We start from the raw sequence: 12,458 nt of genomic DNA, 5'->3' as shown, positions 1-12,458 counted from the left end.
TTATATCACAGATGGTTTTGATTCACATGATTTTTATTTATTTATTTATTTTGATATTATAGATTTGAAAAGAATTAGTATCTATTATATAACTACTAATTAAGAGAATAATTTAAATGAGTACTTAAAATCACAGAAGTATATCTTTACTCCATTGCATAAATAATTTAAGAATTTCTCATTAAGAAAGGAATGAATTTTATAACCGAATCATTTTTATCAATTTTAACAACTAACAATAGATGAACAAAACAAAATCAAATCCATGTGGAGTACAGAAGCATCATGCCATGCATGGTTATTCAATTAATATAGCTAAGTAATGTGTCATTATAAAACTAATCATTTTTAATTAAACAAAGGAGAAAAGGAATTAAAGAAATAGATGACTCGGTTATTGTACATCATTTTCTTCGAAAATTTAGAACATCTAGGTTTCATGAATACAATTTAATACCAAGACCTTATCGTTAAGAAAAATGAGAATTATAAAGTGTATTACTTGAAATTTGCAGTTTAGGAAGGGTACGCGCAGCAGTCACTGTTTTGGACGGTTCTCGATGATCGAGACTCCGATCGGGATGAATCCAGCGCTCACGGTTCCATATCGCCGAGCACTACAACTCTCATGTTGAACGCTTCTCCAAAATCCGGACGTACGGGCAGTGGTTCTCTTCGGAAGTTGGCTACCCGGTTTGGGTCCAGCAGGGGTTTAGATCCGAAATGGGGGAAAGGGTGCTGTGGCGGCTAGCCGGCTAGGGTTTGAGAAGAGGTTTATATAGAGGTGAGGCTAAGGTTTGCCTCCAACTTCTGGTTGGGTTGGACTGGGCCTTTATATGCCATGATCAAATTTAATATGTCAATTTGGACTAAGAACAGAGATCTGTTTCTGTTGTTTTAATTTTCATCTTCAAAGATTGACAAAACTGGAATTATGGGTTCGGAATATGAAATTATTTTTCACATAAGAGTCGTAGAATTTTCTGTTATGGTTCTAACGCGACTGTTTTCACCTTAATCGGATTTTCCAGTGAGGAGAAAAGATAGAAATGGTCGATGAAGGTCTGCAGTCTCCGAACAGAAACGTCTACTGACTTTATAATTTTATAGAGAATCCTACATTCGAAATTTAGGGTAGTCTTATACACGAAAGTTGTAGATCATTGTTCTCTTTTCAGCTATTAAATTTCATTCAAATCTGAATTAATATGAATGATCTGTGATTAGGATACTAACGGTTGTTCATCTAAAAATTACAACAGAAGCTAAATTCGGAAGGTTATCAAAAGATATAGCTCAAACGAAGTTTTTAAATAAGATTTTGATTTGTATTTATTTCATAATTATTTGAAGTCAACTAAGAAGACGTTTGTTTCAGAAATTAGATGGGCAATTATTATAATTTTTATGAGATTTTCTACAATATTTTCTATAAGGATAATTATGCATGTCATTCTAACTCAAGACATGTATAGATATTTAATTTGTTTCTCGATTGGGCTTAATCTGTTTTTTTTTTTTTTTTTTATGGTATCAAATATCATACCTAGAAATAACGTGGTGTTACAAAATACGAGTACCATATTCACATAATCAAAGTAAGCAAGTAGTAAATACCAATTGTTTAGTTAGTTCCATACTTGAATAAGGAAAAAAACTTGAGAAAAACTAAACAAGCCGATGCCGGTCCAGAGTCCAGACTCCAGACCGGTCCGAGCCGCTAGAAAAATTGTTTATACACCCTCAACAAATACTCTATATTGGATTTGACCCCATCCATTGGCTTGGCTTCCCGAGCACCGAAACTGTCGCTTCTGCGCTTCGTTCTTCCATTCCATTCCATTCCATCCAGAGAAGAGAAGGCAAGTAGGCAACTCACACTCAGAGAAGTCTCTCTTGCTTCTTGTTCTTGCTAGCTATATTTTTGACGCTGCTACCTCCCTCTCTCTCTCTCGCCCCCTCCTCTCCGCCATGTGGCGTTGGTGAGGAGCGGTCAGAATGTGCTGCACGAGATGGAAGGGGGCGAATCAGAACCCGATCGATCAGCTGGAGTGGAAACGACGGGGGCCGATGTGGACTGGCAAGTGGTGAGCCCCGATGACGTGGCGGGCGTCGAGGCGCCCAGGGTGGTGGAATGGGAGGACATGGAGCAGGAGATCGCGCGCTTGTGGAGCCTCTCTGCGGCTCTCAGGACAGCCAAGGAGAGGAAACAAGTCCTTTCTCAGAGACTCGATTCGATTATAAAGGTTTTTTTTTTTTAATTATTATTTTCTTAATTTTTGGCGAGTGAAATCCCTTTTGCAGATTATTGGTTTTGCTAGAATAATTGGGGGTAGAATTGGAAAGATTCGGGCCTGTAATGACACAAGATTCTTTATTAATAAGTCAATAGCTACATCCTACATAACCGTTATAATAATTCACTCTACTAATAAATTGTTCAAATCAATTCTATCAAAATACTCGACATTGGTTTCTTTAATGAACTAAACTGACATACACAAGTATTTAAATTAGTGATTAATTAAACACAGGTAAGGAGCGGATCTCTCCAGAGGACAAACGAACTGGAGGATATGAAGAAAAAACTGGAGGCAAGAAAGGCTGTGCAAAGGAACCTGTTGATTTTCTGTAAGAATTCTTCAGAGGATGTGGAGACCAGAATAGAGCAGCTGAGTCTTAGAATCAGAACTCTGCTGGTAGCCAGCAAGACTCTCTCTGTGGCACACAATCAGTTGCAGGTGATGATAATCTGAGAAGCTTCAGTTGTCAAATTTATTTTGCACATGTCTTAGCCCAGTACCTGTATTTAAGTACATAGTGATGATGTTTGTTTCTGTTATGCATTAGGTATAATTTGCAAGAATCTGTGAAAAGAATTTCCAAACCAATATATTTGTCATATCTATAGTCTACCCATAGGTAAAGAATAACAATAAACAGCTAAACTAATATGACTAGTGCTGGTGAACAACCTTGCATGACAGGAAGCTAAAAACCTGTTGTCTGGAGAGAATGGTCATTGCCGGCTTAAGAAAATACAAGAGAAGCTGCGAATGAGGCAACAGCACATGGTGGCTCAAGTTGCTAGCATATATCCCGTCAGAACTTTGGATGAACATATATTTATGAAGATTCTTGATTCTCATTCTAGCAGCAGTAAATCAACTGGTCTCTCTCTCTCTCTCTCTCTTAGATTCTTGATTCTCATTGGTAATGAGCAATGAAAATTGGCTATTTTGCAATGGACCTGTTGGGTTGACCTAACCTGTGTATATCTATACTCCAATACAAGTTATGTGTGGTGCTATCTATGTATAGTAGGATCTGATACTTTGATCTTGTTGTATATTAATTATTATTTATTAGATGAAGCCAGTAGAATTAGCTTCCACTGTTTGTCAAAAAGCTTCCTTAGCTTGGTTCTTGTTAACTGATCATTGATTCTGTCTGTTAGTTTAATCAACTTCTGATCAAATCTTTATTTTACATTCCCGCTGGTCTATCATTTATTAGATAGGATCATCGGTCCATATTCTGCCACTTTGCTGTTATTCTCGCTGTTTGAAATAATATTCAAGACTTCAAGTCACAATGTTTTGTATATTTCTTGGGTTAACATAGTTAATCTTATAGGAGATGTTGTACCACCCTCTAAAAGTATTTCTAGAGGCTCTTCGCAGTCATCTCTTACTATTCTGGGTATGCATTTGAAGGCCTTGCCAGTAAAGAAGACAGGCTATTTCTCTGACAAGAAGGAGGTCCAGCAGTCAGCAACTGCTCTTGGCTATGCTGCCCATGTAAGTTGACTTTAAATCGTACCTGTCCAATGTGTTCTTGCATGGTACTGGTATGAGTTAGTTTATTAATACTTTCTTTTTACTGGGATTCATTCCGGTAACTAACTGGCTTGGTTAAATACGATTTTATGATTAACCAGTATTGCATTGTATATGCAAATAGAACCTGGCATTTCTCATTTCGCCGCCAGTTGTAGATTTCTCTTGGATATTCAAACTAAAAGTAACCAGCAAAATCAAGGTTAAGTGAAGGAAAGATGACATTATTGCCCCTGAATTTTGAAATGACCAGACCCATCCCTTGATAACAAGATAAGGAGACAATGACCTAACATCCTGTCTAGCTTTGCTTGGCTTCAGTGTTCTTTGGGTTTGGAGATGTATTTTCCATCACATAGTTTTACTGTTACTGTGCTTATGGTTTAAATCTCTTACTGCAGTTCTGTGTGTACATTGCTAAGTTCAAATTTTGGTCTTTTTCTTATTTTTGTTTTTTCATTAGGCACTCCAGCTTATTTCTTCTTACCTGGAGGTACCGCTTCGGTACCCCTTAAGGTTAGGAGGTTCACGGTCATATATTCACGACTATGCCCCCTCAGTTGAGTCTTTTTTGTCAAGTGCTGATTCAGCAGCAACAAGCCCAGCACTTTCTCTGACTAGTTCAATTCCTACTGAATTCCCACTCTTTTTTGATGGTCAAGATACAATAACAAGGGCATCCTACGCAATTTTCCTGTTGAATAAGGTATAGTTGTTTTTTTAGTTGCTATTCTTTAGCTCTTTATCTGAGGCTCTTAGCATTATAATGGACATTTCTTTGAATACATTATCTTTTCTGTGATTTTGCAAAACAAGAAAAAATTAAAGAACCTACATCATGGCATGTTTTGTGTATTAAAAAGTGGGGTTCTTTGTGCAAATATTATAAAGTTGGGGGCTCTTTTGCAATCTATTATAATCTTGGAAATGTCTGAAAATTTTCTTCTTCTTACGTGCATCCTGTCCCAGCATTTTTCTGTCTCTCCCAAGTCATGCTTGTAATTCTAAGTACACGCATTTGTAAAAGTACACACATTTGAGCATATTCTTATTGAAGGTTGTTGGTGAAGCATTTGCAGATAGCACTTGAACTCGATACCTGTGGTTTTGGTCGAGCAATCTTTCATGTTTTTGTTACATTTTGTGCTTTGGTTTTTGTGTGAGGTTTATCGGAGTTCTGAATGCATGCATTTTTTGTGTATCCACGACCCACCTACTGTATTTCATGCATCTGCTATGCATCAGATCCCCTGTTTACTTATCTTAAAAAGTTAATTTCTTTGTAGGATTTGGAACAGGTATTGAATTACATTGGTGCAGAAAGCTTGGGCCCGAGACATATATTGGCTAACTTGAAGGAACTCATGAGAGTTATCTTGTCAGACGAATTTTTAGATAGGTAATTCGATATAGCCTCTATCATAGAGATGCACAACATTGACCAACCATACTGTTTTGTTTTGGTGTTTTACCCTTTTTTTTTTTTTGGGGGGGGGGGGGGGGGGGCTGGTGCAGTTTTAATTGTGCACCCCTCACAGAGTTCACTGTTCTTTTCTACTTTTCCGCTTTCGGGTTATGTACATGCTACAATGTTTTCTCTTTAGAGCTCTTGATTTTTAAATGATAAAAAGATGGATTGTAAATAACTATGTTGCATAGATACGGGTACTGTATCGGATACGGTGATATGGTAATTTTCAAAAATTGGAGGATACGATACGGCTATTATTTATACTATTTTTATTAATTTAATTATATTATTAATTCAACTAGGGGTGAGTAAATCGCTCATAACTCGTGAGCCGCTCACAACTCGCTCATTAAAAGCTCGTCTAAACTCGCTCATTTATCCGCTCATTTAAACTCGCTCATTAACAACTCGCTTATTTACTTAATGAGCGAGCATGAGCATGACCAAACTCGCTCATAACTCGCTCATTAAGCATTTGCCACATCTAATCCTTGCCACATTTAATCCTATGTAATTCTGTGTAATATCAACCTTGCATCATTAAGATTGATAGATAGTAAGCATAGTTTCATATTTGATCCTGTGTAATATAGTGAGCACAATGTAACATTTAATCGTGTGTAATATACTAATATTTATAGTTTCATATTCATTTTTTTTTTGTAAATCGGCAGAACCAAAACCTCCGCCTAAATCTCAAAACAAGTAATAGTCATAACAACTCTCTCATTTAAATGAATTATGACAATTTGTTGGATTTTGTTATGACGACTTTTAACAAATTTTCTTATGCATGGGCACACTATATAATTTTGTTATGAGTCATAACTCGTGAGCCGCTCACAACTCGCTCATTAAAAGCTCGTCTAAACTCGCTCATTTATCCGCTCATTTAAACTCGCTCATTAACAACTCGCTTATTTACTTAATGAGCGAGCATGAGCATGACCAAACTCGCTCATAACTCGCTCATTAAGCATTTGCCACATCTAATCCTTGCCACATTTAATCCTATGTAATTCTGTGTAATATCAACCTTGCATCATTAAGATTGATAGATAGTAAGCATAGTTTCATATTTGATCCTGTGTAATATAGTGAGCACAATGTAACATTTAATCGTGTGTAATATACTAATATTTATAGTTTCATATTCATTTTTTTTTTGTAAATCGGCAGAACCAAAACCTCCGCCTAAATCTCAAAACAAGTAATAGTCATAACAACTCTCTCATTTAAATGAATTATGACAATTTGTTGGATTTTGTTATGACGACTTTTAACAAATTTTCTTATGCATGAGCACACTATATAATTTTGTTATGAGTCATAACTCGTGAGCCGCTCATAACTCGCTCATTAAAAGCTCGCTCATTTATCCGCTCATTTAAACTCGCTCATTAACAACTCGCTCATTTACTTAATGAGCGAGCATGAGCATACCCTAACTCGCTCATGCTCGCTCATTAATCACCCCTAAATTCAACACTTATATTACAAGTAAAAAGAAATTGATAATTTTGCCATGATACACATTCACATGACCCAAATTTATAATTTATCTAAAAAACTAGTTTAAGTTTAACAATTGCAACTCCAGACATAAAATTGATAGTGAAAATTATAATACCAAACAACATAAAATTAGATCCGTAACATCCATTACAAATTCAAATCAAACCAAGTATTGGTCGTGTTCAATAGGTTCACAGTATGATCTAGAAATATCTGTGTTCTATAGATTCTAAACTATGGAAAAGACCTGAACTACAACATCAATTAACTTGCTGTGCTTGAAATGAAGAGGAATTGGAAATATGAAATATGTAATTTACAACGACATAATATAGCAAAAAGGAGAAATACTTTATTCCAGCCCCACTAATTTCAATTCTGTAATATGAGGCCTCAATTACTGTCAGTTGGTTCTTTTGAATGTGAAATCGAGTATTGACTTCAGCCCTTAAATCCCTTTTGCTTTTCTGTGCTTAAGGGTCGATTTTCCCTGAACCAAAACAATAACCTATTTTTGAATTATAGTACCATGTACCAGGTACAGACCAATACTTGGTTTCAGGTTTCAGCATACCCAGCAAAAAGTATTTTAATTTTATAACTCACCAACTATTTGTTATTTTATACTGGCATGGAGAGGATCGAAATGTAAATAATTGAAAGAAAATACGGTGGAGAGAAATAACTTACCCGGAGAGGGGAGACAGAGAGTGAAGGATATACGACGGAGATAGACAGTGGAGAGCGCTGAGCGCCGACCGGAGAAACGAGTGTCGTATCACGTTGAGAGAGACCGAGCGGAGGTTCTTTTTTTTTTTTTTTTTTTTTTTTTTTTTTTTTTTTACTGCGGGTCCAGAGGAGTAAACTAAAAACCTAAAAATTTTAAACGTATCCCATCTATATCCCTGCCGTATCCTGCCCTTATAAGCTCTATCCTATAATGTATCGAAGGGGAAGGGATACGCCATGTATCCTTATAAGCCCTTATTAACCTATACTGTATCAAAGGGGAAGGGATATGCCACGTACCCTGATATGCCAACTGGCATTCAGAGACGTATCGGGTCCATATCAAGTGCATATCCGTATCCAATACACACCTGATACGGGTACGGGAATTTAGGTGGAGTATTGGGGTAACATAGGTAAATAAGATGAGCTACAGAATGGAGAAGGTTTTCAAGTGGTGCGGATTCCTGCAATCTTGTTGGTTTGCAGTCGCTGTTCTTTGCTCGAATGTTTATCAATTTAAGATAAAAGGTAAATTTAATCTAATATTTCAAACTTTTTTTAATTGATAAAAATTAAATTTGAAGTCGTTTGATGTAATTTGAGAAACTGGTCCAGCTCCTGAATTATTACAACGTTATGACCCCAGTTGGTTAGATGATGGGTTAAATTTCTTCTTCATCTTCAAAGTCTTTATTTCCAAATAAGTTGGGGTAAGCTAGAAAATAACCCAAATGACCCCAGCCTGGTATTGTTAGAAAATACCGAGCCAAAGAATTATGTAAAAATTATTATCAATTGTTGAAAATAAAATATTCAGAAAAAGAATAGAAACTTCATTAAAAAAAGATAGATAATAACTAACTAGTACTTCAATCTATACAACAATTAAGAAATAAGGAACCTAAAATGATAGTTCTATTACAGCCATTTCCCAATTGTCTCCTTGCATAAAGAAAATACACTATTTACTTCAACCAATGCATCATAAGTTCAACTAACCATATTGTTGACCAACATAGTTACATAGGGTCGAGGATATTCATCACATCACTAAAATTGCCATCAGTTGCATAGCAAGGAAGCAAACTTGTATATGGAACAATACTTTTGAAACCTCTCTCAATCATCAAATCAAGCAACTTATGAGCTTCCTTGCTTTGACCTTGTTTGCAAAGTGAACCCAAAAGTGCTCCATAACTATAATCATCGGGCAAAATCCCTTGCTCAACCAACTCCCTGAAAACATTAACTGCTTCTTTCCAGCAGCCTAGCTTGTATAGTCCGTGTATAAGACTATTGTAGGTAACAAGATTTGGTGTCACACCTTTCCTAAGCATTGTCTGAAGAAAATCCACAGCTTTCTCAGTTTCACCGTTCTTGCATAGCCCATCTATGAGAGTGTTATAGGTCACAACATCAGGCTCACACCCTTTAGACATCATATCATGCAGAAAATCCACGGCTTTCTCAGTATCACCCTTCTTACATAGTCCATCTATAAGAGTGCTATAGGTCACGACATCTGGCTCACGCCCTTTAGACGTTATGTCATGCAGAAAATCCATGGCTTTCTCGATTTCACCTTTCTTGCATAGTCCATCTATAAGAGTATTATATGTTATGATGTCCGGCTCGTGCCCTTGAGACATGATGTCAGATAGAAAACCCACAGCTTTCTCAATTTCACCATTCTTGCATAATCCGTCTATAAGAATGTTATAGGTTATGACGTTAGGCTCTTGCCCTTTAGACATCATGTCATGTAGATAACCCACAGCTTTCTCAATTTCACCATTCTTGCATAATCCTTTTATAAGAGTGCTATAGGTTACGACGTTAGGCTCAAACCCTTTAGAAATCATGTCATGTAGACAATCCACGGCTTTGTCAATTAGACCATTCTCACATAGTCCATTTATAAGAGTGCTATAGGTCACAACATTTGGCTTGTGCCCTTTAGATATCATGTCATGTAGAAAATCCACGGCTTTCTCCATTTTACCGTTCTTGCATAGTCCATCTATAAGAGTGTTATAGGTCACAACATCAGGCTCGTACCTTTTAGACATCATGTCATGCAGAAAACCCACACCTTGCTCAATTTTACCGTTCTTGCATAATCCACCTATAAGAGTGTTATAGGTTACGACGTTAGGCTCAAACCCTTTAAAAACCATGTCATGTAAACAATCCACGGCTTTATCAATTTGGCCATTCTTACAAAGTCCATTTATAAGAGTGCTATAGGTCACGACATCAGGCTTGTGCCGTTTAGACATCATGTCATTTAGAAATTCCATGGCCTTATCAATTTCACCTTTCTTGCACAACCCATCTATAACAATGTTAAACGAGACTACATTGGGTACGCATCCCATTTTAGGCATTTTATCGAGCACTGTAACTACGGCCTCATCAATTCTATCCTCCCAACATAGGCTTTTGAGTATCGGACTGAAGACCCTGGCATGAGTTTTGCAACCCCCTTTGAGAAACCGTCCCAAAAAACCAAACAACAGTCCAACCTGATTCGTTCTGGCACAGTAATCCATCAAGATGGCATATGTACAGTTATTGGGACAGATTCCTTCAGCTTGGGTGAAGCGGTTGAAGAGGGAAAAGATGGGGTTGTTTGAGGTTCTTGTGCGAACCAAGGCGGCAAAGAGTTGATTGAATTGATGGATGGAGGATGGAGGGTTGTGAGCAGCCAACAGCTGGTTGAAGCGGTTAAGCGCCTCTTGGGTAGAAATGACATCTGGCACTGGCTTGGAGTGCTGCCTTTTCCTCTTCCCAAAATAATTAGTACTAGGTCTAGGTGGTGAATTTGGTTTGTTAGTGATGCTGTGTTTGGATGGGGGTAAGGCGAAGCACACAAGACGGAGGCCTCGGCGAGAAGCTAATGGGGATAAATGGGGATTGGCAAGAGACGACACACACACCAGCACCATCTTATCTAATATGTTTTCTACTACTGCTTTGCTTTCAGAAATCTATATTATCCGAAATTTTTAAATATACCATTTTATAAAAAATGTTAAACCAAAACACCAGTTCTGGCTGTTTTTTACAAAAATCGCATGGCCGCTTCTGAGGGAAGCGGCCACCAGGAGCTGAGCCGCTTCTGAGCGAAGCGGCCAATATATTGGGCCGGATTGAGGCCCAGCGGGGTGGCCGCTTTGGGGGGTAGCGGCCAGGGCCGCTTCCTGGGGTAGAGGGCACCCTGAATACATAAAAAAGACAGACAGATTCATTTGACATTTGACGGAGAGAGATTCATTTGACGCACAGAGATCATATGCCACTAGTGCCGCTTCAGCTGTAAGTATTTTATTTTCTTTCTTTTTAAAAAAAAATTTAGTATTTATAATTAATTTAATTAATTTTTAAATTTAGGTTTTCTTATACTCATACCAAATGGCTGTTATGGTATCTATTTACACTGGTGGTGAGATTTTAACAGGCCCTAATGGGGTTTATTACAGTATCGGGCCTGTTTCTGTGATACCTGTAATCTCGGGTACTGATTTGTTGGTTCTGAAATCGATTATTTCTGATTGGCCGGAAAGTGAAGGCCCGATCCTTGTTCCAAATGACAAAAATATTACCTTGGGTCGAAGGAGAGTTAATAGGATTCCGATGTGGCTTGATTTACTTCATAATAGAAGGAGAGGACATCAGACTCGCCGGGATACACAAGAACAACAAAACAGAGCTGCTCGAGATGCACGAGGTAGTTAACTCATACATTTTTGTTATTCAATTTTCAAGTTGAGAAATAGGAGTAACAATACATTTTTGTTATTAAATTTTCAGGTTGAGAAAGAGGCAAGCAATGTATTTTTATCCGACGGTCAAGTTTAGATTTGTATTAACATGCAGACACCTATTTAGGCAAGCATTACTCGTTTATTGTATTAACATGCAGACACCTATTTAGGCGCACTATTATTGTTTGTTTTGATTTATTTGTGATTTATTTGTTGTTTTATTGTTTGTTTTACAAATCGTTACGTTCGGATTTACTATGACGAAAAATAATGAAAGATAAAAGCAAAATAGTACAATAAATAACAACATAAAAGAAAGATAAGCATCCTGATATAACAAATCATAGTATATGACAACACTAGAGTAAAAAAAATACAAAAGCAAACGGTGCGCCGGCTGGAATGATACTATGAACGGTGCGTTTTTTATGTATTCAGGGTGCCCTCTACCCCAGGAAGCGGCCCTGGCCGCTACCCCCCAAAGCGGCCACCCCGCTGGGCCTCAATCCGGCCCAATATATTGGCCGCTTCGCTCAGAAGCGGCCCAGCTCCTGGTGGCCGCTTCCCTCAGAAGCGGCCATGCGAAATTTGGAAAATCCAGCCGAAAATGGTGTTTTGGTTTAACATTTTTTATAAAATGGTATATTTAAAAATATCGGCTATATTATAGATATCAGAGAAATTTTCAGTTTACCCATCTAAATTTTTAAAATAATCAATATTTTCATAAAAAAACATAATAATATTCAATATTTTCATAAAAAATTTAGCATTTTTATTTTTATTTCCTTTTAATTATTTATAAATTGAACTGGCTAATATACCCTTGAATTTCAATTTGAAGTGTCTTCTAATTGTTTCTTCCTCTAACCTGTTCAGAAGAGAAATTTCTCCCTTATCGCTCAGCACCAGTTCTACCGGTCCGTATCCTCTAATTCACTCATATTTTGAAGTTAACCAATCAACACCGCTCATATAATCTAATAGCTAATAAAATACAGAGCAGATCAGACTCGAAATTTTCGTTCATAAGAAATAAAAATAAGAAACACGGTGGAATTTTAAAAATAAAAAGGCAACCTTATGATTTAGAGTCATGTCAAATAATCAAGCAGCTCATATTAATATATATGG

At 37.1% G+C, this 12,458-nt stretch overlaps 2 protein-coding genes and 1 long non-coding RNA gene across 4 annotated transcripts; 2 read left to right on the top strand and 1 right to left on the bottom strand.

Annotated features, from left to right (window-relative positions):
• The first annotated feature begins 1,899 nt into the window (after positions 1 to 1,899).
• Positions 1,900 to 5,455, top strand: LOC144575030 (vacuolar protein sorting 38-like). Of its 2 annotated transcripts, none has more exons than XM_078325146.1 (6): positions 1,900 to 2,246; positions 2,535 to 2,741; positions 2,988 to 3,171; positions 3,640 to 3,800; positions 4,303 to 4,545; positions 5,126 to 5,455. In XM_078325146.1, the coding sequence occupies exons 1-6, from the start codon at positions 2,013 to 2,015 to the stop codon at positions 5,240 to 5,242; spliced, it is 1,146 nt and encodes a 381-aa protein (XP_078181272.1). In that variant the 5' UTR covers positions 1,900 to 2,012; the 3' UTR covers positions 5,243 to 5,455. The 2 variants fall into 2 exon arrangements, with proteins under 2 accessions (XP_078181272.1, XP_078181271.1); XM_078325145.1 differs by having other exon boundaries at positions 1,902 to 2,246; positions 3,637 to 3,800.
• Positions 5,456 to 8,389: 2,934 nt separating this feature from the next.
• On the bottom strand, positions 8,390 to 10,505 carry LOC144575153 (uncharacterized). Its single transcript, XM_078325270.1, has one exon. It carries the CDS (start codon positions 10,503 to 10,505, stop codon positions 8,577 to 8,579), a length of 1,929 nt encoding a protein of 642 aa, XP_078181396.1. The 3' UTR covers positions 8,390 to 8,576.
• Positions 10,506 to 10,693: 188 nt separating this feature from the next.
• Positions 10,694 to 11,522, top strand: LOC144574484 (uncharacterized). The gene is made up of 2 exons (XR_013518230.1): positions 10,694 to 11,287; positions 11,371 to 11,522. It is a non-coding gene; the product is annotated as an uncharacterized LOC144574484 (long non-coding RNA).
• Positions 11,523 to 12,458: the final 936 nt, after the last annotated feature.

The sequence above is a fragment of the Carex rostrata genome, chromosome 23, assembly GCF_964058835.1.
Source record: "Carex rostrata chromosome 23, lpCarRost1.2, whole genome shotgun sequence".
Classification (NCBI taxonomy): domain Eukaryota; kingdom Viridiplantae; phylum Streptophyta; class Magnoliopsida; order Poales; family Cyperaceae; genus Carex; species Carex rostrata.
This window is presented reverse-complemented; position numbering and strand designations above follow the sequence as displayed.

Bases quoted from the DNA above. Each gene is read 5' to 3' on its own strand.
- LOC144575030 (XM_078325145.1), top strand. From the start codon at position 2,013: ATGGAAGGGGGCGAATCAGAACCCGATCGATCAGCTGGAGTGGAAACG. The intron at 2,247-2,534 runs GTTTTTTTTTTT...AATTAAACACAG, and splicing joins GACTCGATTCGATTATAAAG to GTAAGGAGCGGATCTCTCCA. The intron at 2,742-2,987 runs GTGATGATAATC...CTTGCATGACAG, and splicing joins TGGCACACAATCAGTTGCAG to GAAGCTAAAAACCTGTTGTC.
- LOC144575153 (XM_078325270.1), bottom strand. From the start codon at position 10,505: ATGGTGCTGGTGTGTGTGTCGTCTCTTGCCAATCCCCATTTATCCCCA.